Genomic DNA, 27,129 nt, shown 5'->3' on the forward strand with positions numbered 1-27,129 from the left:
GGGTGCTCCGGTTTCCTCCCACAGTCCAAAGATGTGCGGGTTAGGTGGATTGGCCATGCTAAATTGCCCGTAGTGTAAGGTTAATGGGGGGATTTTTGGCTTATGGGTATACGGGTTACGTGTGATTAAGTAGGGTGATCATTGCTCGGCACAACATCGAGGGCCGAAGGGCCTGTTCTGTGCTGTACTGTTCTATGTTCTATGTTCTATGCAGACATGTGGAACTACATAGTTACTCACTTTCACAATATTCCATTCTTTATTCACACAGGTTAGGTCAGGGAAGTCATATTTGACAACAACTTTCCCACCTTTGAGTTCCAAGTGTACAACTATCACCAGCAAGGCATGCTTATGTGAACCATCTCTCCTTCAAATCACGACATCCTGATGGTCACAGAGTTTTCAGCACAGAAAGAGGCCCTTTTGGCTCATTGTCTATGTGCCGGCCGCCAAACACCTATCTATTCTAATCTCATTTTCCAGCGTTTGGTCCATAACCTTGTCTGCTATGGCATTTCAACAGTTTATCTAAATGTTTCTTAGCTCTTCAGAGTTCCTTTTCAATTGACTCACCAACAACACCCCAGTTTACAGTTACCCACTCCTGGGGAAAACACCGAGCTCTTGGTAGCTCTGAGCTATTAACGGTGCTTTCCAGGTTTTAAACATTTCTAACCAGTTTACACATTGCCCCCAGGAGCTCATGGGCGGGATTCTCTGAAATGGAGGCAGAGTGTCCACGCCGTCGCAAACGCCGTCACGTTTTACGATGGCGTGAACAGGCCGCTCCCACGTCAAAGTCTGGCCCCTACAGGGGGCCAGTACGGCGCTGGAGTGGTTCGCGACTCTCCAGCCGCAGATCCCGGCGCGTACTGGGTGCCGCGGGATATGCGCATACGCATTTGCGCCGGCGCCAGCGATGACATGCGCAGTGGCGGCAGTGACAACCGACGATGCGCAGTAGCCTCGCAGAGCGCTCCGGCCCCTCACCAACATGGTGCCGGGGTTCTGGGGCCGGTTGTGTAAGAAAGTAGGCCCGGGGGAGGGGGGGGGAGGCCGGCCCGTCAATTGGTGAGCCCCGATTGCGGGCCAGATCTCATTGGAGGTGCCGCCCGGGAACGGAGGCCCCCCCCCTTGCCCCCCCCCCCCAAAGCCTTCGCGACGAGTACCTGCCGGCAGCGGCCAGGTGTGGACGGCGCCGGTGGGACTAGGCCGTTTACGTGTGGTCGCTCGGCCCATGCGGGCCGGAGAATCGGTGGTCGGCCGCGGATAGCGGGCAGCGACCGGCGCCGCGCCAAACGTGCCGGCGCAATAGCGCCGATTCTCCGCACCTCAGAGAATCGTGCGCCGGCGTCGGACCAGCGTCACGTGGAAAAATGGCGCGAATGCCGATTCTCCTAGCCGGCGCGGTTTTGGAGAATCTTGCCCCCTATCTCCTTTTCTTCCACCGCTCTGCAGTGAGCTTTGCCAGCTTCACTTCTGTGTTCCCTTTCTGTCTCTGCTTTCTATTGGTGCTGATTGCATTGACCTTCCTTGACAAAATTGATCAGGGGGCTTACGCCGTTTTCAGGACTCAAGTGCCAAATTCTCCAATCAGTGTTTCTGGATCTATGGCAGCCTAACTAGCAGTTATGAAAGGATTCTGGCGGTCACCAAAGAATGGGTTCTGTCTGTCCAACTCCATCAGGAATGCCTAAATTGACATCTGTAGCCAAAAAACTGAAATGAAAATCGCTTATTGTCACAAGTAGGCTTCAATGAAGTTACTGTGAAAAGCCCCTAGTCGCCACATTCCGGCGCCTGTTCGGGGAGGCTGGTACGGGACACAATTTGGAGTAAGTCTCAAGCACCCAACTTCAGGTGAACAATCCAAATCCGTCACCTGCTATGTGCTGGTTCCTGGCACTTAACCAATGTCTCTCGCCTATATGTTCAAATCTTACAGTGGAGCATTGAACACACAAGATTCTGAAATCAGAAGCAAGTGGGCCAAGATTTTAATTCAGGCGAAATGACAGTTAATGCAGTGGGAGCAGGCTGAGAAAATGCATTTAAACAGTAGCAGTGGAAAGAATGGTATTATTCATTCCAACTGGAGTGGGAGAGGTGTTAATGAAAGTACAGGAGCAAAGGAGGAATTTTCTTTATAGAGCTGTAATGTTCAGAAATAGCTCTTAAAGCTTGTGAGCAATATATATTTTTTTCATTGCCCAGAATCAGTAGGAAAACTATTTTGTACAGGATTGCATTAAGAAATCAAAGCAGAACATGCTGCATTTTTTTGATTGTGGCAGACCTCCTGACATTGGGCAGGTAGGGTAAAGGCACAGGAAAAGACTTGGTATCATTCAAAATTCCTGACTACAATTAAATTGGGAAAACAGAGACTCTGAATTGTATTGATCAAACTGCAACACTATTGTTCGGCCACATTCCTGTTAACCCTTTGAATCAGATTTTTTTAAATAGATGGTGGCATAGTGGCGCAGTGGTTAGCACTGCTGCCTTACAGCGCCAGGGACCCGGGTTTGATTCTGACTTTGGGTAAGTCTATGTAGACTTTGCAAGTTCTCCTGTATCTGCGTGGGTGTCCTCCGGGTGCTCCGGTTTCGGCCCACAGTCCGAAGATGTGCAGGTTGGATGGATTGGCCATGATAAATTATCCCTTAGTGTCCAAAGGTTAGGTTTGGTTACAGGGTTACGGGGATAGGGTGGAGGCTTAAGTTGGGTGCTCTTTCCAAGGGCCGGTGCAGACTCGATGGGCGAATGGCCTTCTTCTGCATTGTAAATTCTATGACTAATGCATTCCCATCTGTGCTTTTGTAAGAATAACTAATTTGAGGATGCAGCTGAGGTTAAGATACTCTATTTCCAGTAACCTGTTAGTCTTTTCCTCTCTCTCAAAGAAGAAGGGTGGAGATGGATGATAGACGGGATGGGAACTCCAGAGCAGACATTGGTGGAATTTGAGCAGACTATTCAATGACAGAAGTAAAATTGTATATTCTGCATCAATCAAAAAATTCTGTCAAATCAAGCACATAGGTTGTGGTGTCACTCAAAACATAAACCATTAGAATCAAAAGCTGAAGTAACAATAGGAACGCATTAATGTGTATATTGAATTGTTTTCAATAATTTGCTTTGAAACAGAGTTTTATTCTCTAAATATCATTTCCTCTATTCTGCAGTTAGCATATTGCCACCCCCGAGTACAAGCAATCCTGGAGTATGTTTCCAAGAGGTAGTTTTTCAGGTGTCAACCAAACATTATCCTAGAATTTACAGTGCAGAAGGAGGTCATTCAGCCCAATGAGTGTGCACTGGTCCTTGAAAAGAGCATTCTACTTCAGCCCATACCTCCACCTTATCCCTGTAACCCAGTAACCTCACCTAACCTTTTTGGACACTAATTTATCACAGCCAATCCACCTAACCTGCACATCTTTGGACTGTGGGAGGAAACCGGAGCACCCGGAGGAAACCCACGCAGACACGGGGAGAACGTGCAAACTCCACACAGACAGTGACCCAAGCCGGGAATCAAACCTGGGACCCTGGAGCTTTGAGGCAACCGTGCTAACCACTGTGCTACTGGTTAAGAGTCAAACACATCGCTGTGTGGGTTCAGAGTCACAGGTAGGCCAGACCGGGTAAGGACGTCCGATTTCCTTTCCTGAAAGATGTTAGTGAACCAGATGGGTTTTTAATGACAATCAACAATGGTTTCATGGTCATCATTAGTCTTTTTAATTCCAGATTTTTATTGAACTCAAATTTCACCATCTGCAGTGGTGGGATTCGAACCTGTGTCCCCAGAGCATTGTCCTGTATGTCTGGATTACTAGTCGAGTGACAACGCCACTGCCTCCCTTGTTATGAGGGATATTCATTTGTCCAAAAACAGGGGGTCAGAAATGACCACCCCGCTGATTCCAGGTCATCAAAAATTGAGGCATTTCTGTAACCCTGAGATCATCTTAATCACTGCAGACAAGAGATCTAAACTGGGATGTACCTGGTACTACCACTGCAATACTACAGTGACACATCAGGTGATTCCTCGTTGTAGGATTATTGGAAAAGAATGTTGGGGTTGATAATTAGCATTCGATTAGTACACACTATTGCCGGTATCAACAGCTCTCCCAGGATAAATGATCAGATTATGTTATGGTGGAACCTATAACCATGGGGAATGTTGAAAACGGTCTGGGACTCAAATTAGGACCTCAGTGCAAACCTGTTTGACTTTATAAATGCACTTTGAGCAGAACTATCATCTCAAAATGACAAGTTTACAAAATGTAAACACGGAATCTGAATGCCTCCTGAAGTTCTAAACTCTAAATTACATTGAAAGCTATGTTCGTTATGCTGGAAAGGTCCCTGGATATTTTGACGGCCTTCAAAATAAGAAAACTGCAACAAAAGTCCGAAACTGACAACTCAAAAACTTACTTTGTCGTTCTTTCAGTTTTTAATTATTGTGCTAATTAAAATTACAGATAAGAAACAAAAGTAACGGCTTCCCTGAGACAAGAGTAGCGAAAAGTTCAGGAGGTTTCCCTTTGCAGTTGACTTATTTTTTTCCTGGACCCACCTTGTTTCCTTGTGTGTTTCTGTCAGATGACCAAAGCTCCCCATTCGCTCCTCAATGAGATTGGGTGCAAGCCGACTGCTTTTGTTTGAACTCAAGGCAGTGCTGCCAATGAGATTGTCCTGCTGCCGTTCGAGGCTCCAGGGGAGTCCTCTCCTCTCCTGATTTCACTGTAAATCCACCTCGGATAAGGCACCTCTGACTTGGTGATACCTGTTAGCTTGCAATGGTGGCTGGTTAGTTTCCTTGACTGGCGAGGCATATCCCACCCGCCTGCAGCAGCTGGGTGCATCGCACAGCCCTGCAATTTCTCGTTGACAGCAGCCCTTCATTCTAAGTTGAATGCAAGGAATGGAAGTGTAAGATAGGGCTAATAAACAAGATGGGAGGAGAGGAAGACGATGATTACCTTGGCAACGCGGGCACCTTTTCTCCAATTCATATTTGCTCCATACCCAGAGATTAGACTCAAACCCAGCCAATATAAACCCCTTCAACAGAGCAGCTTATCAAGCAACTCAACTCTGGATAATAATAATTTATTATTAGTTAATCTTTTTCAAATCAATTTTCAAACAAATAAAATCAATTTTCTCCCCTCAATAATTTCCCATTGATTATTTATTCCCACTAACGAATGTATAAATTACAGCTAGGTTTCACTGCCCAGTGTGAAATGGAGGCTTACAGGCCAGGGAGATGGCAAGGTCAGTCATGCTCTACGGTGAGTTCCCTGGTCTCAGACAAGGCTGCAGTCAGAATCACTGCAATATGGTCTCAGTGGACTTTGCGAATCAGTGAGCGATTTTCATTTCATTTTCAATTTCCATTGATCCTGAGAAGTCTCATGAAGATACTGCCATGGTAGGTCAGCACTGTGAATTGCAAAATAGGAGCCTGCAGGAGCACCAGTGTCCAGCAAGTGGCGCTGCTGAAAACATTTTCACAATGTTGGACCATCAAAACAAATGCAAACAAATTAAGACCGACCCAAATAACACAGGACAGACCCCAAACAGCAACAACAACTCATATTGATATGGCACTTTGACCATAGCAAAATGTCCCAGGGCACTTCACAGGAACGTCATGAAAGAAAAAAGCCGCATAAGGAGATGTTACGACAGGTGACTAAATGTTTGTCAATCAGGTGACCAAAAGTTTGTCAATCAGGTAAGTTTTAAGGAGAAACTTAAAGGAGGAGAGAGTGATGGCGGAACCTCAGAGCTTGGGGTCTTGGCAACTGAAGGGATGTTCACCAATGGTGGAGCAATTAACATCGGGGATCATCAGGAGGTTAGAATTGGAGAAGCTCAGGTACCTCGGAAGACTGTAGGGTTGGAGGAGATTACAGAGATAGGGTGGGTGGAAGGCCATGGAAGGACTTGAAAACAAGGACGAAAATTTTAAAATCGAGGCCTCACTTAACTGAGGGCTAATGTAGGTAGTTCAGTGAGAATGGAGGTGTAAATTAAGGCATGGACAGAAAACATTTGGTTGAGCTCTAGTTTACATAGGCTAGAACAATAACACAGGACAACCTCAAATAACACAGAACAGAACCCAATAACAGAAGACATAGCTAACACAGGACAACCCACAATATTAAGAGACAGACTCAAAATGTATCTTTATTCACTCATAGGATATGGGTGTTGTTGGCTCGGCCAGCATTTATTAAAGAACAAAGAAAAGTACAGCACAGGAACAGCCCTCCGGCCCTCCAAGCCCGTGCCGACCATGCTGCCCGACTAAACTAAAATCTTCTACACTTCCTGGGTCCGTATCCCTCTATTCCCATCCTATTCATGTATTTGTCAAGATGCCCCTTAAATGTCACTATCGTCCCTGCTTCCACCACCTCCTCCGGCAGCGAGTTCCAGGCACCCACTACCCTCTGTGTAAAAAACGTACCTCGTACATCTCCTCTAAACCTTGCCCCTCACACCTTAAACCTATGCAACCTAGTAATTGACCCCTCTACCCTGGGGAAAAAGTCTCTGACTATCCACTCTGTCTATGCCCCTCATAATTTTGTAGACCTCTATCAGGTCGCCCCTCAACCTCCGTCGTTCCAGTGATAACAAACCGAGTTTATTCAACCACTCCTCATAACTAATGCATTTATTGCCCACCCTTCATTGGCCTTGAGTATTCAGGGCAGACCCATATTATTTCAGAGTGAACTGTGTAACATAAGATATATTAACAAAGGTAAGTTTAAGAACATGCAATGGCTAGTAACCCCATTGAAGCCATTCTTCCATGTTTCCTTGAGAGCATCCAGCCTCTGTGGAGCATTCTTGCCATTTTTGTCTCATTACACCACCTGGCAGACTGATCCAAACACTTAGTGTAACATTATTTCTCCTAACATCTGTTCGGAAACAATTTTTCATTCATTTAAATGTTTGTCCTCTTGTTCAACTCTCCGTGTCCATTTTGTAGTAATGTTCATGTTTATCCATATCTAGAGATCTGATTTCCTCAACATTAACCTTAGTGCTGAATAGAATAACTTAAGCTTCCCCAGTTCCCCAGTCTGTGCAGGGGCTGGTTTAGCACAGGGCTAAAGAGCTGGCTTTGAAAGTAGACCAAGCAGGCCAGCAGCACTGGTTCAATTCCCGTACCAGCCTCCCCGGACAGGTGCCGGAATGTGGCGACTAGGGGCTTTTCACAGTAACTTCATTCAAAGCCTACTTGTGACAATAAGCGATTTTCATTTCATTTCTTTTTCATAGTCATTTCACTATGCACTCAGAGGCAGTGCCATTGCTCTCTGCACCTTTCTCAATGCTTTGGTGACTAGAATTGAACATAATACTCCAAATAGGGGCTGGTTTAGCACACTGGGCTAAGTAGCTGGCTTTTAAAGCAGACCAAGGCTGGCCAGCAGCACGGTTCAATTCCCGTACCGGTCTCCCCGAACAGGCGCCGGAATGTGGCGACTAGGGGCTTTTCACAGTAATTTCATTGAAATGAAATGAAATGAAAATTGCTTATTGTCACGAGTAGGCTTCAAATTAAGTTATTGTGAAAAGCCCCTAGTTGCCACATTCCGGCGCCTGTTCGGGGAGGCTGTTATGGGAAGCCTACTCGTGACAATAAGCAATTTTCATTTAATTTCATTTTCAAATTAGATCCAAACCACATTTTACTCCGCTGTTACAATTATAATTCTGCTATTTCTGCTGTTTCTTATTTAATTCCTACGATGTCCCTTTCTATCTTCCAGCACCATTATAGTCACATTTGTTGTGTACTTTTTCAGGACCAATTTACAAATATGTTGTGAGATAAATCTTATTCACACAATTAGTTGTTCAGTCCTGGAATGCACTGCCTGCAAGTGTGATGGAACAGGTTTGATCGAGGCATTCAAGAGGGATTTAGATGATTACTTGAATAGAAACAATTTGCAGGGGAATGGCACTAAGCCATGATGCTCATTTGGAGAGCTGGGGCAGACATGATGGGCCAAATAGCCACCTTCTGCGCAGTAGCAAATTCTGTACTTTTACGTGTAAAAATGTAATACTTTCGAGAACAGATTCATGAACACATGAGAGATCCTCCTAACATCGAAAAGCCCCACTAATACTGGATAGACATAAATAGTAGGGGAAATACTAATGAAAAATAAAAAGAGGCAGTCTTAGTGGGCAGCACGGTAGCATGGTGGTTAGCATAAATGCTTCACAGCTCCAGGGTCCCAGGTCCGATTCCCGGCTGGGTCACTGTCTGTGCAGAGTCTGCACATCCTCCACGTGTGTGCGTGGGTTTCCTCCGGGTGCTCCGGTTTCCTCCCACAGTCCAAAGATGTGCGGGTTAGGTGGATTGGCCAGGCTAAATTGCCCTTAGTGTCCTAAAAAATAAGGTTAATGGGGGTTGTTGGGTTACTGGGATAGGTATACGTGGGCTTGAGTAGGGTGATCATTGCTCGGCACAACATCGAGGGCCAAAGGGTCTGTGCTGTACTGTTCTAATTCTAAAAAAAAAATAACAAATGGCAGATCCAAAACAACAATTTATATATATAGCAATATATATAGCACTTTACTGCAATAAAATGTCCCATGTCAATTCACAAGAGCACAGTTAAAGAAAATATGATTTGAAACCTCATGAGGAGATAGTGACCAGGATTCTCAGTTCTGGAGTCGAAGTGCTCCCCCCCAGTGAATCGCTATTGGTCTTCCCTGGCACTAGGAACAGGGCCTAATAGGCGAGTCTCTCCTTTACTGTGTTAATTTATGCACAAGGGAGAGCTCACCGGATTCTGTGCATAAACACTCTTGCTATGATTGACAGCTCCTCACCATGTCGAAAGGAGCTAAATGCTGAGAAAAAGAGGAAGTGAAAGCACTTAGCTCCATTCTCCACCCAATCGGGAGCCATTATTGGAGCCCAGTGCAATTGAGAATTCCCCCCCCCCCCCCCCCCGTTAGGTCAGGTGAGGAAGGCTTACTCAAAAAGTACTTTTTTTAAGAAGGGTCCTAAAGATGAAAGGAGGAAATTGTGCAGCTTGGGTGGGAGCGGGGGGGGGGGGGGGGGGGGGGGGGTTGTGAGGGGGTAGGCAGCTGAATACAGAGTGACTAGCAATGGAGTGATTAACGTCGGGGGTTTAGATTTATTGTCACATATACCAAGGTACAATGCAAGTATTGTTCTGCATACAGTCCAGGCAGATTGTTCCATACATGAAAAACATAGGACAGACCATAAATACACAATGTAAATACATAGACATACTCATTGGGTGAAGCATATGGAGTCTAGTGCTACAACAGTTCAGAGATTAGTTCAATCCATAAGAGGGTCATTCATGTGCACACCTAGGAATTTGAAGCTGTCAACCATCTCCACCTCAGCACCATTGATGCAGACACGATACTTTGCTTCCTGAAGTAAATGGCCAGCTCCTTAGTTTTGCTGATGTTGAGGGTGAGATTGTTGTCATTACACCACGCCACTAGGTTCTCTATCTCCCTCCTGCACTCTGACTCATGTTGTTTGAGATGTTACCCATAATGGCCGTGCCATCAGTAAACTTGTAGATGGAGTTGGAGTCACATTTTGCCACACAGTCGTGTGTGTAGGGAGTATGGTGGGGGGCTATGTATCCAGCCTTGCCTGTTATTGAGGATGCGCCAGACACCAGATCTAGATGAGCATAGATCTTTCTGAGGGCTGTGAAGCCGGAGGAGATTACAGTGATAAGAACGGCCAAAATCATAGAGGGATTTGAAAACGAGGACATTAATTTTAAAAATCAAGAGATTGCTTCACTGGGAACCAATTCAGGTCAGCAAGCACAGGGGTGATAGGTCAACACGACTCGGTCATCCCAAGTTAAAACATGGGCAGCAGACGTCTGGATGATGTCACGTTTATGGAGGGTCCCATGTGGGAGAGTAGCCAGGAGTGCATTGGAATAGTGGAGGTAATGAAGCCGTAAATGAGAGGTCCAACAGCAAATCAGCTGCGATAGGGTCAATGTAACAGAAGCGGAAATAGTGTGTTGTAGTGTATTGTGTGGGCTGCACGGTAGCACAGTGGTTAGCACTGCTGCTTCACAGCACCAGGGACCCGGGTTTGATTCCCGCCTTTGGTCACTGTCTGTGCGGAGTCTGCACGTTCTCCTTGTGCTCTGCGTGGGTTTCCTCCGGGTGCTTCAGTTTCCTCCCAGATGCCCCGAAAGACGTGCTGTCAGGTGAATTGGACATTCTGAATTCTCCCTCCGTGCACCCGACCAGGCACCCCAATGTGGCGACTAGGGGATTTTCACAGTAACTTCATTGCAGTGTTAATGTAAGCTTGTGACAATAAAGATTATTATTATCAGTGATGGCATGAATATGTTCAAATAACACACACCTCCCCCCCCCCCCCCCCCACCAAAATAAAAGAGGGCTGGTAGAAACCCTGGCTCAAATAATAGGAAACACAGACCCTAAATCTCGGGACTGACCAAGACACAGGATAGACGCTGAGGCTCCACGGGCGTACCACAGAGTCTGATATGGCGCTGCAGAACACAATTCACCAAATTAAAATGATTGACGGTGAATCGCTCAATCGGGGAGTCGGCGGAGACGGTTTGGGCCCGATGCGCTGGAACAATTCTGTTGTGAAAACAAAAATTTTACCGCTCATCGCTGACTGAACGACGCCCACCCATTTAAACCCGAACACATGCAGGATTATTTCACAGGCAATCGGGGAGCGTTCAGCAACACTGTCATTTGGCTTTGTTTTTGAAAGGAGAGAGTTATTGCACAGGCGGTTAAAACGAAAGAATCTGAAGGTATCCCATCGGGAATAGGACAGAGACAGTCCAGAAATTAAACAGCAGCGCCGGATAAAACAAACAAAATAAACAAACAACAAATCACTAGGACAATATACACTATTTACTAACAGGTTGTGGATACTTCGTTACACAAAGTACCAGGTATTGAAGGGTAAGTTTTTTTAAATTTTGAGTTTGTTATCGTTTGAGTTTACATTGGTGAAATTGATCGGTTAGAAAGTGACGAAGCGAGACAATGCAAGCCTGGCCAGAAAGTCAGCTTCAAGTTTTGCACATGGACCATTCATCAGCAGTTACTGCTCTCCCAAGTTCCTCTCTCCTCTGGCGTTGGTTTAAGTATTATTGCACAAGGGGATTGTGTAAGGAGGGGAGTGGGGAGAGAGGGGAAGCAAGGGGGGTGTTTGGGGGGGGGGGGGGTGAGCTTCTACTGCTGACACCACCAATCTGGGGCTAAGGGTTGCAGTCTGGTAGAGGCTTATTTGAAAGTGTGTGTGGGGGTGTGTGGGAGGGGATACGGGGGCTCCTGGAGGAGGCTGGCAGAGAAGGGGGCGTGGAGCTGCAAACCACGCCATCAAAACATTGTAAACCGCATCCACACAAGATAAAGAAATAATTCATTCTCGCCACCGTCTTGCAAATTCTCATCTGCAGGGCACTGGGGGGGAGGGGGGGGGGATTTTAATTCGATGTGATTGAATTTTGCTCTCTTTCTCTCTCTCTCTCTTTCTGCCTGTCCCCCTCTCTTACCCCCCACCCCCTCTCTCTCTCTACGACAATGATGCCCAGCGCTCCTCTCTCTCTCAGCCTCTCTGGGATCCTGCCAGCCCTCTACTTCCTCGCATCCCTCCCCACGTTGGCTCACCTCTCGGCCGCCGGAGGACCCAGTCGAAGCAGGAGTCACCCGTGGGACACGGCCACTCTCATCCTCCTGGACGTCAACATCAGGAGGTCGGTGCGTTCGGTTAGCGAGAACTTCTTGTCCATTCAACTGGACCCCGCCGTGGTGCACAGTGGCTGGATCGACTTCTTAAGGTAAACAAAAAGCTGCTGACACCCACAATGGGGACAGCTTTTCTATTGTGTCTGTGAGTGTGTGTGTGTGTCTTAAAATAAATATTATTTCCCTCTCGGGGTAAATAATGCCCAGTGTGAAACTGACACTATTTTCTTTTCCCCAATTCGTTTCAATTTCTTCTTGTTTGCTTTCTGAAGCGCGGTCTGTACATATCCAGCAGCCCTGAAACTAACCCCAAATCCATTCAGATCCTTCCTCAAATTAAAAAAGAAACCTCCAGTGCAATCATTTCGCTTCTGTGCAATCGACGTGGCGCATTTCACATTCAATCTCAGTTGATCAAAGGGCCGCCTGGTTTATTCTAAGAAATGCTCCCCCCCTCCCCATGTCCAAGAATGTCGCTCAGTTTTGGGGGGGACAAGAACCTTAAACGCACGGAAATCTCCACGCTTTAAACCCGCAAAGCCAACCCCAAAATAAACCCAGGAAGGAATTCGATGAAACGAAACCAGTTTTTAAAAAAAATTCTCTTAAGTTTAATGAGCAGAAAGTTGTCCGGGAAATGTGGGGGTGGCAAAGATCCCGGGAAACACATTCGGGATCAAACCCACCGGGCGGAATCGAAAAATCGTTTCAAAGCGTCTCTTTCTCAATTTGAGGCTCGCTTCGAGTTAAATGAGACGAGGCAAGAGCGAGGCGAAGTTTTGGACAAGAGCGAAAGATCCCGCATGTCTGGCGCAGCTGGCGAATCGAACCGTTCGCCCCTCTGCGGGTTTCGGTTTGACCCCCCCCCCCCCCCCCCCAGTGTGTTTCTGGGGAAATATCCGAATTAAAGCGCAGACATCCTGCCCTGCCTCAGTCACTGTGAACGGTTCCTTGCATTAATGGCATAGACAATTAAAGCGTCCCCTGTAAACGAGCCGTGCAACTAACCATCATTCACTGTAACCTTTGTTTAAACAGCGTCTGATGCCCAAAGTAATCTTTGCAATTTGTGGAATTACGCATTAGACAAGAGAATATTTTAAACTGGCTGTCGGATGTAGGTATCAATTGTCTGCAGTTATGGATCAAGCGCCACAATCTCAGGTCCCGGAGCGCTCCATGTGTAACGAGAGTTCGGATTAACATCCTGAAAATCAAGACGCGGCTAATTTTCAGAGAAAGCTGTTCTGTTTTTTTCACTGTAACGGACTTTTATCACCGTTCCCTCCCGTTATTGGTCATGCACAGCTCTCGCAGACACATTGCACTCCCCACAGCAGCGAGAGCTGAGGGAGGGTTAAATGTTGTTCTCCCTTTTTTCTTTTATAAAACAATCCAATGTGTGTGTGTTGTTTTCAGCTCCAAGAAGCTGGTCACGCTGGCTCGGGGCTTGTCCCCCGCCTTTCTCTGGTTCGGCGGCAAGAGGACGGATTTTCTGCAGTTCCAAAATCAACGAAATCTGGCGAAGCACAGGGGAGAACTGGGGCCCGATTTCTACCTGAAAAACTACGAAGACGGTACGTGAATCTTTCCTAGCCTTTCGTCTGTCAGGCGTCCGTCCTCTATCTCTCTCTCTGTGGCCAGCAGCCTGTTGCTGACAACTGGAGATTCTGTTTAAACAGCGCTTGATGCCCAAAGTAATCTTTGCAAATTGTGGAATTTGGTATTAGAGAATATTTTTAACGTGCTGAAGGATGTTTGACATTCTATCTGAAAGGCTTATAACCACATAATCAAGGCATGAATGTAATATATAGTGTGTGTATATATACTGTATATATATTCGGGGCCTCACGGTAGCATGGTGGTTAGCATCAATGCTTCACAGCTCCAGGGTCCCAGGTTCGATTCCCGGCTGGGTCACTGTCTGTGTGGAGTCTGCACGTCCTCCCCGTGTGTGCGTGGGTTTCCTCCGGGTGCTCCGGTTTCCTCCCACAGTCCAAAGATGTGCGGGTTAGGTGGATTGGCCATGCTAAATTGCCCGTAGTGTAAGGTTAATGGGGGGATTGTTGGGTTATGGGTATACGGGTTACGTGGGTTTAAGTAGGGTGATCATTGTTCGGCACAACATCGAGGGCCGAAGGGCCTGTTCTGTGCTGTACTGTTCTATGTTCTATGTCCATTTACACAGTCACATATGCGTTTTGTTTTTATACATACCGCCTGCTAGAACAGATAAATCGCCCGCTACATCCAACTATGATAAACCTATGGAATGCATGGATTACAATTACAAATCACCGTGATTTTCACAGTAACTTCATTGCAGTGTTAATGTAAACCTCCCCGTGACAATACATTTTTTTATAATTGCGTGCCAGGAGTGCATCTATCAGAATGATATATTTTTGCAATTAAATATTATGTGTCATCTGGAAGGGGCAGCAGATTATCTCTGTCATTCCCGTGGGAGAGGCTGTGTCAAGAACTCGCAGTTAAATACCCCGGAAAGTTCCCTGGATGAGATTTACTCGTGTAAACGGTTTTTAACTTTTAAGATTAAAATTTCCTCCCCTGATAATTCTCTCTGCAGAGGTGGTGGTGTGGGGGGTGGGAAGAAGGGTAATAACTGGGGCAGTGATTTGGACTGATTCGTACCAAAGCGCGCCCTGAAGTGGTTTGCGTTGCCATTTCAGACATTGTCCGGAGTGACATCGCCCTGGATAAGCAGAAAGGCTGTAAGATCGCGCAGCACCCCGATATCATGCTGGAGTTGCAGAGGGAGAAAGCTTCACAGATGCAGGTGGTTCTGACGAAGGAGCAATTCTCCAACACCTACAACAACATCACAATAACAGGTAGGAAAAAACAGAGCAGGTCGTGTTGCAGGCTGGCATCCAGATGTTTTGATTAAAACGCGGGATTTGGTTTGAGTGCGGGAGAGAGAGAGTGAGGTTTCGTTTGAAGGAGGGGAGAGAATGCAAAGAAGCAGTCTCTCATTCCGGTCCCAGCAACCTCAGGATTATTTGGTGCGATTTTTGTGGCTAGATTTCAATTTCCGCGCCATTTCCCACCCCAGGGGGCATTAGCCTCTCACCACTGAGTTCCTTAGTTGGACATTCAGATACTCCGTAACGATTGGCTCAAGTGAAATAAAGTTTAATGCTTGTGGGTTGCGAATGCCCGATTTGATTTTCAATATTTCGTGGATTTTGAAGACATTTTGCAGAAAATGCATGTACTAAATACGGATGAACAAGGGCGATCGCTACATTTAACAAAACAGCGCGTGAGGAACTTCGAACTTAAAATAGCAAAAGGTGCAAAAGCGTGTGTGGTGCGCAGCTGTCTGTCGTGTGTCTGATGTATATATTGAATTGCATGCATTGGAATAGTTGCATATATTGTACTTATTGCCTGCAGCGCACCAGTTGCATGCATTGTAACTAGTTGCATATAATGTACCAGTTGCATTGTAACGAGTTGCATATAATGTACCAGTTGCATTGTAACGAGTTGCATATAATGTACCAGTTCCATGCATTGTAACGAGTTGCATATAATGTACTAGTTCCATGCATTGTAACGACTTGCATATAATGTACTAGTTCCATGCATTATAACTAGTTGCACATAATGTACCAGTCGCATGGATTCTGCCCCGTGTGTCCTAATTGCAGGTAATGAGCAGTTAGATGCGGGCTCACTCAGTGGGAAAAATAACAGTGATGCTGTTGCGAGTTTGAAGTGACCACCTGCTGTATTTTTCCCAACGATCTGGCCTTTTGAGCGATTGCAGTTTGTCAGTGACTGTTGTATTAAATGGACCCAAGTACAGGGGATTTCAGATTTCCACAATGCATTGGACACATTTAAGTGATTATTTGGAAGGCCGTGTCGGCGCTCGTGTATCGGAATGGAGTTCCATTCTCACGCAAAAGCATCGAATGGAAATTGATGGCACTGCAAGCTGTTACTCTCATGTGTCCGTAAATATTATACAATTAATTCGCCGCCTGGAAATGGCACAGGCCTGATCTTAATTAGTCTAGAAATGTTCATCTATCTGCAGATTGGGTACTTGTCAGCAATTTGTGGCTGTTAAACCTGGTACATTATAATGCACCAGTTGCCTGCGCTGAGGTCAGTGAGACAGGAATAAACCTGGGGACATTGACAGAGCGCCTACCCAGATGGCTAATTTGTAACATTGGAGGAAATGTGCCAGGGCAGTTTATGTTTCGAGATCAGACGCATCGAGCAGTCAGTCTACAAGGTCCTTAGGAAGGCTAGGGAACCTTTTTTTGTGTGGCAGTTTTAAAATGTGGCTTTTTACTGGGCCGGAGAATGACCGTATCCGTTGTGAACATGGGTTGGGGGTCTACCCACTTCGCTTTATTCACCGATCCAGGTCAGGACCCTCCTATTCGGTTATATTTCCATCAAACCCGAGATCAGGTGTAATACCTGTTCTTGTCAACCTGAGAGAGGTGGTGTAGGGGTGATGTCACTGGACTAGTAACCCAGCAGTCTGGGACATTGCTCTGGGAACATGGTTCAAATCCCACCATGGTATTTTAATGAAAAGTCTAGAATATTTTAAAATGGTCGTGCTTATCAGTGGTCTTGAGGAGGGAGGGGCAAGTGTGTGTGGTGAATTCCCATCTGAGTGTACCCTACCTTGGGAGGAGTTTCACATTGGCCCCAAGCCCTGAAACCCCTGGGGCCCCATTGCCCAAGGGTTTCCTGTATGGGCTGTTATTACACACCCATCACGCCCTTGCCCTCGGATATCCCTGTTGCCGTCCGTCAGCAGAGGTCGCTCTATGGAGGAGTCCTCCCCCTTAACATTGGGGACCTGAGGGTGAGGGTGTTGCACACAGCAGCCCCATACAACAGTAGCTTGTTCTATTCACGGACTCCCAAGATACCCGGCCACCTTGTGGAGTCTGTGGACCGTGCTCGTATAGTTCGCTTTAGCCTGCGCTCCATTTTCAGTTATTTTGAACACCTATTGCACTTCAGCTCACACCTGGTGTGGAGGGAGGGAGTGGGGGGTGTGGGGAGTGGGGGGTGGGAGGAGTGTGCCTCGTGAATCTGCTACTGGGCCTGGACAAATTCGCCACCACCAGGTCCAGGCAGCGGGCGACTGAGGGGATTGTCCAACCCGACTGTCTGCCCCTCTACCGGGCTACATTTGTGAAGAGGGAGAATGTGGAGTCCACTGGCACTGTCGAGGCCTTCCATGCCAGGCGGGCACCATGGGGATTGGTGTGCTTTATCGACCCTCTTAAATCAGATTTTGGTTTGATGTTTTAACTTTCATTTGTGATTTGTTTAAGGCTGTATCCCTTTAAGGGGCTGCCCCTTTAACTTGTCCCTTGATTTGCTTGGTTTACTTTCTTTGGTTATTTAATTTGCACCAAAGTAGTTGGATCTGGTTTGTCTCTCTTACGGGAACCATGAGTTGGATTCAGTTTGAATTTGAATTGGTTGTTGGAGCAAGCAAGACGATGGAATAAGGACTTGTCCTGTCCACTCTGCACGTTGGCTTTGTAACTCTGAGAAAGGAATAAAATTATTTTTGTTAAATGTGCAAAGGCACATGCCCTAAACCATTTGACATCAGCATGAAAGTAACAGATATGTCTCTCTAGTGATACTGTCACAGATGATTATTGAAGCTTTATAATTTTACTATATTGTGAAATAGATGTCACACTTTAAAAAAAAAATAAGTGTATCTAAATCTTGGATGAGCAAATAAGTATAACTGGCCTTTAACAAGTGCACAACTACTTCACTTCTGAATATGCCACAGATTTTGTCATTATTTCTTCCGCCATTCATTTGTTCTTACAGAGTTCACACAGCACATTAACTCCATGATAACAACATGATATGAACACACGATTCTGGAAAAGGGACTTTAAATCAAATGTTTCATTTATACTGTGGGTACTGTTCAGAGATTTATCAACACTTACAATGCTGTCCTGACATTATACTGCTGCTGTCTCATCAGCCCCAGCTTTGTTAAAATAAAGCAGTTTGCGCATATACTTAAGCCCACACATTCTTGCTAGACAAGTGAATGAAAGGATATGGAGTCAAGGCAAGTGGACAGTTTTAAGATACAGGTCAACTGTGGTCTCGCTGATGTGCTGAACTGGTTTAGGGAGCTGAATGGCCCACCCCTGTTCCTATATATAAACTGCAGTTATCTGAATTAGGGAATATTCCGGATGCTAGCCACTAGTTGATTATTCTGGACCAACTTTTTCCACCTTCATGTGAGCTTCAGCCTATCTCCTGGAGCCAGTGTGAACAGCCAGTAATTTGTGGCTGCCTCTTTAAAGTTGTCTTGGAAGCTGAATTCAAAGTTCAGCTGAGGTTAATACCATGATTTTCACTTTATAGGGAAACGGGAACTTCTTCTCAGCAACAAGGAGCACTCTATGTAACACTCAGTAGATTTGTGACGCTGCAGTGTGAACTCTCACTTGGTGCTTCATCAACCTCGATCCTGTTTCCACATTAGTGTATAAACTGTACAGTCTGTCGCTCCTAAATGTCTTTTAACTTAATTTTCTTTCCTCTTCTTTGGACTTTTCCCATGCTTAGGAATAGGTGTTAACTGGGCTGTTTAAACCTCACAATATATCATCGTTCATAGATGAGATAAGGTGGTCAGTGTCAGTCACTAATCATCCAAGATTTAGATACACTTCTTTTTTTAAAAGTGTGACACCAATCATTGAAATTCAAATAAAAGCGAAATGCTACAATGCTGGAGATCGGAAATAAAAACAAAGTGCTGAAAAAACTCAGGTCTGGCAGCATCTGTGGAGAGAGAAGCAGAGTTAACGTTTCAAGTCCAATGTGGCTCTTTTATGGAAAAACCTGCTGAGTTTTTATTGCACATTCTGATTTTATTTCTTTAATATTCCTTTTAATTCCAAGCAGTTAAAGGTAAATCCAATTAGGAAATATTCGTCTTGAGTTCAACTCATTATTAGTTAAGCCTACATTTAGTGCAGGCTGGTAGGGTGAAAACATCAAGCTTTGACAAAGAGTCATCGGATTCAAAACGTTAGCTCTTTTCTCTCCCTACAGATGCTGCCAGACTTGCTGAGATTTTCCAGCATTTTCCCTTTCATTTCAGATTCCAGCATCCGCAGTTTTTTCCCTACATCCAATACTCTGCCTACTGCCAGTAAAGTCCCATGTGCAAATATCGCCCTAGTTTATAGCGGACATGAGCTCACATCACAAAATGATGTCTAATACAGTACTACGTTGACAATATCACTCAGAATGATTTCTGGCTGGTATGGGAATTAATTCATGCCACACTGGCGCTGTAGGGCTTTGAGGTTGGGTTGAAATATTGGATTTGTCAAAGCTGTCTGCCTCATTGGCGTCCATCCGTCATCATTCGCCATTGGTGTGACGTGGCTGAGATGTACTATGTATAAGATGCACCGCAAGGCTCCCTCGACAACACTTCCCACTCCTGCAACCTCTACCACCTGGAAGAGAAAGGGCAGCAGGGGCACGAGAACACCACCGCCCGCAGCTGCACCTTCAAGTCAAACGTTATCCTGACTTGGAAACACATCAGCAATTCCCATAGCTACTGGAACAAAGTACTAGAACTCTATAGTGACCACACGATGGGAGCGGACTGCAACGGTTCAAAAAGCTGGCTAACCCCCCCCCCCCCCCCCCCCCCCCCAAAGGGCATTTGGGGATAGACAATAAACACTGGCCTTGCCAGCAACACCCACATTGAATAAATAAAAACTAGCTGCTTTTACATTGCATTAATGCATTGATAAAGCTCCCTGGTCCTGCGTATGTAGGATTCTGCAGCTGGCTTCAGGTTGAATATAAGTCTGTCAGGTCACATCAAGATCAAGATCCATTCAGAGTGCTATTCAGGCCGTCAATCTTGGCAAGCCTGGCAGTTTTATATTTAGCTTCTGGGAACCAACTAGCACAGATCCAACAAAGTAAAAACAGCTAATGTGATATTGTTCTGCAAGTGCCTGATGCTGAAATTTGGTGCCTGAAAGTTCTTTAAATCTCAATGCAAATCCTTAATCCCGATGAGTAAAAAAACTTGTTCCCAGGATTTGTTACCGGGTGAGGTTATTTAAAAGAAATAGGATGCAGAGGTAATTGGATGCATTTCTGGAAGAAGGGGCCCAGGATGGGGAGGTGGGTTTGAGATCACAAAGATGGGCATTTTGGGCCCAACATTTTTATTTTTACGTTGCTTCCAACTGTTTATGCATGTTTTCAATTAACAACATATGATTATTACATTAAAATACAAGGATAAACATTTCATTCCCATTTGTCATTTGAAACCAAACTGCCATAGATGTCACTTATGAACAGAAACAAGTCAAGCAAAAAGAACGCAAACCATCAAAGGATGGCTCAGATCGTAAAGCCAACTCGTAATTAAGACAAGCGCACAATGCTCATATGGAGCACGCAAATGTTATTGAATCTGTCAACAACAGGAATAGCATGAGGCCCATGGAATAAAATATTTGCCGCTCTTTTCTTTCAATTTGGATTTTTTTTAAAAAAGCATCAATGCCACAGATTTTGTGAACATTGATGAGTGACTGATGTGTATCAGTTTCATTCCCCCAATACCTTTAAGTTGCCTGCATGTGCTGTGTGAGTATCAAGCCATGTATGTGCCTTCACGTATAACTCGATGCAGTCAGTCGTATAGAATTTCCTTGCTGCAGGTCACTTTAATCTGCTTGCCAAAGTCAGTCTTCTCAGTATAACAGATAGGTGGCGTGCATCTCTGGAGGAGAACAAAGAGACCCTGGGCGCGATTTAATGGCCACCTTGCCGTGGTGAGGATCCGTGCAAATTGGTTCGATCACTGGAGTGGCCTAAGCCACGAGGCTCGCCAGACGCCAAGTGGTTTGCGATCAAACCGACTCGCTCCCGTTGGCGGATTCCGGAACTCGCCTAGGCGCGGCGAGCACCCGCTAATCACCATTTAAAGGTCAATCTCCATCTCATTAATAAGATGATCGGCATATCTTGCGATCCACACAAATGAGGACCAGGCGGAATCAGCATTTGGAAGTTCTCCCAGGCCGTTGGTGGCTCTTGGATGGCACTCTGGCTTTCCCCCTGATGCCTTGGTACAGCCAAAGTGTCAGGGTGGCACTGCCAGGCTGGCAGGAGCACTGCCAGGGCAGCAGTGCATGGGTGCCCTGGTGCCAGGGTGTCACTGCCATGGGTCATGGCCTGAGGGGAGTGTTGCCCATGAAATGTAGGATGAGGGGGTATGGAGGGTAGGGGCAAGGATGGATATGAGGGGGCCTCTGGAAGGGTGGGGGCCCAAAGGGAGTGTGGGAAGCCTGAAATAGGGGAGGGGCCTCAGCAACCCCATTGCTGAGTGTCAGAACTTGGTGTATAGGGTAGTGCCGAATGTATGTGGGGGTGACAGTGCCCGTGGGTGGGGGATGTGAGGGACCCACAAGCTCACTGAGAGATCTGGCACCCTTTCACAATGGCGGCCCGATCTCTGAGGAGGCGGTCTAGCCAGCAAACTCAGATCCCCTGTATGAAAATAATGGGCTTGCGGCAAGGAACTCATAAGGATCTGAAAAAAATGACTTAAGTACCATTTGCTAGGGGGCAGGAGCTCGCCAACGTGGCCGTCGAGGAGCACGCAGGAAAGTTCGCTTGCTACTCACTTGTCCTGTTCACAACACGCCCGTTAACATCCTCGCAGTTCTATAATGGTCCCGTGGTAATAACCGGATTGGCACCAAATAGCTTCCCGGGCCATTGATGGGACGGCTGCATGTCAGATTTAATAAGATTGTGCAAGGATAAACAAGATAAACTTTGCAAAAGGTTCATTGCTCTCTTAATCTTTTCCATTCGCAAAATAAAGATTATTCAAAAGATGGATTATGTGTGGACTGATTAAATCTCAGTCTCCAGAAAATGTCTGTTGAAAAGGCACACTGCATCTTCAAAACCTTTTCATGTTGCTGAAAGCTAGATGCTATTTGTTAAAGTTAAACTATCAGTGATATCCTGACCTGTGTCAGGTACTAGAGCTGTTTGCAGTGTGGAGATCTTCCACCTGCCTCTCCAATTACTTAATACGGTGCCCAGGCACACTCTCTCTCACTCTCACACTCTCACGCTCTCTCATTCTCTCTCTCTCACACTCTCTCTCTCACACTCTCTCTCTCACACACTCTCTCTCTCTCTCTCTCACTAGCACAACTTACACCCGGTTTCTTTCACTGGATTTCGTCCATGGTACGCAGTCTAAACATTGCAGCGGCAGCACAATTGCAGTTGTTGCAAACCTCAGGATGGATTTTGCGGTCTGTGTTTGGAGGCCAAGTGCCAGTGGCTACTAAGATAAAATGGCAGATACTGCTGTTGGGCATCAGGTCCTCTCTGAATGTGGAAACCATTGTCTGGTCTCATGTTGGTTCATCACGCCATGGTATCGTTGGCAAGATTCACATAAAATCCTCTTGTCCACCTGTTTCACCATTCTGTCCTAACTGACAGAATGGGCAGGTCAAAAATAGGTCTAAACGCCTGTCTCTCCCTCAGTCTGATGCCTTCTTGACCCTGCAATGTGTTATATATTTAAGACCATTCCATCCATGTTTTTGTAAGCTATTGAAAAGGATACAGAGGCACCGGAGAAGGTGGAAGATGAGAAATTATATGTATTGGGAAAGATTGAACAAGCTGGAGCTCAATTCTTTGTAAAAGAGATTACTGAATGGAATACAATGTTGACAAATGTGAGGTTATCCATTTTGGTAGGAATAACAGCAAACGGGATTATTATTTAAACGATAAAATATTAAAGCATGCCGCTGTTCAGAGAGACTTGGGTGTGCTAGTGCATGAGTCACAGAAGGTTGGTTTACAAGTGCAACAGGTGATTAAGAAGGCAAATGGAATTTTGTCCTTCATTACTAGAGGGATGGAGTTTAAGACTAGGGAGGTTATGTTGCAATTGTATAAGGTGTTAGTGCGGCCACACCTGGAGTATTGTGTTCAGTTTTGGTCTCCTTACTTGAGAAAGGACGTACTGGCGCTGGAGGGTGTGCAGAGGAGATTCACTAGGTTAATCCCAGAGTTGAAGGGGTTGGATTATGAGGAGAGGTTGAGTAGACTGGGACTGTACTCGTTGGAATTTAGAAGGATGAGGGGGGATCTTATAGAAACATTTAAAATTATGAAGGGAATAGATAGGATAGATGCGGGCAGGTTGTTTCCACTGGCGGGTGATAGCAGAACTAGGGGGCATAGCCTCAAAATAAGGGGAAGTAGATTTAGGACTGAGTTTAGGAGGAACTTCTTCACCCAAAGGGTTGTGAATCTATGGAATTCCTTGCCCAGTGAAGCAGTTGAGGCTCCTTCATTACATGTTTTTAAGGTAAAGATAGATAGTTTTTTGAAGAATAAAGGGATTAAGGGTTATGGTGTTCGGGCCGGAAAGTGGAGCTGAGTCCACAAAAGATCAGCCATGATCTAATTGAATGGCGGAGCAGGCTCGAGGGGCCAGTTGGCCTACTCCTGCTCCTAGTTCTTATGTTCTTATGTACTGAGGAGTGACCTCTTGGAAGTCTTTGAAATTCTGAAAGGGTTTGACAAGGTGGGTATAGAGAAGATGTTTCCACTTCGGGGGAGTTCACAAAAATAAGGCAGCCACTTAACAAGTCCAAAAAGAAATTCAGGAGAACCTCCATTACCCAGAATGTGGACCTCAGTGCCACATGTAGTTATTGAGATGGATAACATAGAACCCTTTAAAGAGGAGCTAGGTAAGTACACAAGGGGGAAAGGAAGAGAAGGATATGATCAGATGATGTAGGATGAGAAGATACTTATTGGAGATATGGATCATTTGTGTCTAATGTCCTGATTACATGCTATAATTTGTATGAAATTTTATTCAGTGGTAGCTTTTTGGCCATTGATGGTATCAGTTCTGGGTCCTCTGCTGTTTGTGATTTTCATTAATGACTTGGATGAGGGAGTTGAAGGGTGGGTCAGTAAATGTGCAGACGATACGAAGATCGGTGGAGTTGTGGATAGTGAGGAGGGCTGTTGTCGGCTGCAAAGAGACATAGATAGAATGCAGAGCTGGGCTGAGAAGTGGCAGATGGAGTTTAACCCTGAAAAGTGTGAGGTTGTCCATTTTGGAAGGACAAATATGAATGCGGAATACAGGGTTAACGGTAGGGTTCTTGGCAATGTGGAGGAGCAGAGAGATCTTGGGGTCTATGTTCATAGATCTTTGAAAGTTGCCACTCAAGTGGATAGAGCTGTGAAGAAGGCCTATGGTGTGCTAGCGTTCATTAGCAGAGGGATTAAATTTAAGAGCCGTGAGGTGATGATGCAGCTGTACAAAACCTTGGTAAGGCCACATTTGGAGTACTGTGTGCAGTTCTGGTCGCCTCATTTTAGGAAGGATGTGGAAGCTTTGGAAAAGGTGCAAAGGAGATTTATCAGGCTGTTGCCTGGAATGGAGAGTAGGTCATACAAGGAAAGGTTGAGGGTGCTAGGCCTTTTCTCATTAGAATGGAGAAGGATGAGGGGCGACTTGATAGAGGTTTATAAAATGATCAGAGGAATAGATAGAGTAGACAGAGACTTTTTCCCCGGGTGGAACAAACCATTACAAGGGGACATAAATTTAAGGTAAATGGTGGAAGATATAGGGGGGATGTCAGAGGGAGGTTCTTTACTAAGAGAGTAGTGGGGGCATGGCATGCACTGCCTGTGGAAGTAGTTGAGTCGGAAACATTCGGGACCTTCAAGCGGCTATTGGATAGGTACATGGATTACGGTAGAATGATGGGGTGTAGATTAATTTGTTCTTAATCTAGGACAATAGTTCGGTACAACACCGTGGGCCGAAGGGCCTGTTCTGTGCTGCATTTTCTATGTTGAGCTATTTTCTGGGCAGTTTTTGTCAATGGTGGTTTGCCCCTTGCCATGTACTCGCAGGCAGGGCAAGAAAATGGTTCCAAATTTACCTCAGTCAGAGTGGGAATTGAACCTGTCCTGTTGCTGTTATTCTGAACTGCACACCAGCTAGCCAACTGAGCTAGCCTACCCCCATGTAATGTGTAACTCTACATAATAAGTGTACAATTGGTTGAATTGAACTATGTCACAGGTCTAATGGAAAATATATTAAAACTTTAAACGCCTACTGCTTTATCTTTCATAACAGTATGCTATATTTTGGCTTGAAGTTACTATATTACATACACATGGGGAAATCACCAGGAACAGCTGTCCAACTCAGTATGAACTAAATACATGATATTGCCAAATAAATGAATTTTGGCTCCTTTATAACTCAATCCGCATTGAGACAATCTGTTAAGGAATGGATGACTTGAAATGTGCGCTTCATTGACATTGCTCTGCAAAGTCCTTATTTTGTGGTATTGCCCGAAGGAATCTGCCAGCCTATTTCAGTTGTTAGCATTCATAGAACATAGAACATTACAGCGCAGTACAGGCCCTTCGGCCCTTGATGTTGCGCCGACCTGTAAAACCACGCTAAAGCCCTACACTACACTATTCCCTTATCATCCATATGTCTATCCAATGACCATTTGAATGCCGTTAGTGTTGGCTAGTCCACTACTGTTGCAGGCAGGGCATTCCACACCCCTACTACTCTCTGAGTAAAGAACCTACCTCTGACATCTGTCCTATATCTATCTCCCCTCAATTTAAAGCTATGTCCCCTCATGCTAGACATCACCATCCGAGGAAAAAGGCTCTCACTGTCCACCCTATCTAATCCTCTGATCATCTTGTATGCCTCAATTAAGTCACCTCTTAACCACCTTCTCTCTAACGAAAACAGCCTCAAGTCCCTTAGCCTTCCCTCATAAGATCTTCCCTCCATACCAGTCAACATCCTGGTAAATCTCCTCTGCACCCTTTCCACTCCTTCCACATCCTTCCTATAATGCGGCGACCAGAATTGCACGCAATATTCCAAATGCGGCCGCACCACTCTTGCCTCTCAGAAAGTTGTGGGTTGAGGCACCATGCCAGGACGTAAGCATGTAACTTGGTCAGATGGGGGGCACAGTGGTGATATTACTGGATGGGTAATTCAGAGACTTAGGCTAATGCTTTGAGGGCATTTATTCAAAATCCCACCATGGAAGCTGGGGGAAGTTAAATTTAATTAATAGATCAAATAAACCTGGATTTTAAAGCTAGTTTCAGTAAAGGTGACCATTGATTGTCATTTTTTAATGACATTTGGTTCACTAATATCCTTTAGGGAAGGAAATCTGCCATCCTTACCCTGGTCTGTTCAATGTGTGGCTCCAAACCCACAGCAATATGGTTGACTCGACAATCTGCCCTTTGAGGTGGCCCAGCAAGCCACTCAGTTCAAGGGCAATTAGGGGTGGGCAACAAATGCTGGCCGTGGCAATGACACACACACCTCCTGTGAAAGAATGAAAAAAACATAAGGCTGCAACCTCCCCCAGTACGGAGGGTATGTTGAATTGCTGTTGCCTTGTAGATTAGATATGATTCTGTTAGTTAAAGTGGTTGGAACAGATCGCGTGGTATAATTTAAAGAAGAGCATAGAATGGGCGCCACGGTGGTTAGCACTGCTGTCTCACAGCGCCAGACACCCGGGTTTGATTCTGATCCTGGGTGAGTATCTGTGTGGAGTTTGCACTTTCTCCCCGTGTCTCCCCGTTTCCTCCGGGTGCTCTGGTTTCCTCCCATAGTCCAAAGATGTGCAGGTTAGGTGAATTAACCATGCTAAGTTGCCCCTTAGGGTGGGGTTGCAAGAATAGTGCGGAGGATTGGGCCTGGGTAGGGTTATTTTTCGAAGGGTCGATGCAGACGAAGGACCTCCTTTTGCACTGCCGGGATTGTATAACTCTCCCTGCATCCTGACCAACATTCCACCAGCATTAGATTAATTGGCCATTGGCATCATTTGTGGGACCAGGTTGGAGTAAGTTGAAATCTGCTTTATGTTGTACTCCTAATTTAGATCATGGTGGGCTGTGTTCAGTGAATTAGCTCCTGGTGTTTATAGTCCTCTGAGATCTATCTCACTGTTCTTCAGTAAATGGATTTAGCAGAACAATTGCAAACACTGATGGGCGGCGCGGTAGCACAGTGGGTAGCACTGTTGCTTCACAGCGCCAGGGCCCCAGGTTCGATTCCCGGCTTGGATCACT

The 27,129-nt window shown here is 45.7% G+C and overlaps 1 protein-coding gene across 1 annotated transcript in view; it reads left to right on the forward strand.

The window, feature by feature from the left end:
- Nucleotides 1–11,691: 11,691 nt before the first annotated feature.
- hpse2 (heparanase 2) overlaps nucleotides 11,692–27,129 on the forward strand; it is a 279,913-nt gene continuing 264,475 nt past the window's right edge. Inside the window, exons 1-3 of the mRNA XM_038822233.1 lie at nucleotides 11,692–11,948; nucleotides 13,276–13,433; nucleotides 14,553–14,714. Coding sequence (XP_038678161.1) covers nucleotides 11,692–11,948; nucleotides 13,276–13,433; nucleotides 14,553–14,714 — 577 coding nt within the window. The remainder of the gene's footprint in view (nucleotides 11,949–13,275; nucleotides 13,434–14,552; nucleotides 14,715–27,129) is intronic.

The sequence above is a fragment of the Scyliorhinus canicula genome, chromosome 16, assembly GCF_902713615.1.
Source record: "Scyliorhinus canicula chromosome 16, sScyCan1.1, whole genome shotgun sequence".
NCBI lineage: Eukaryota > Metazoa > Chordata > Chondrichthyes > Carcharhiniformes > Scyliorhinidae > Scyliorhinus > Scyliorhinus canicula.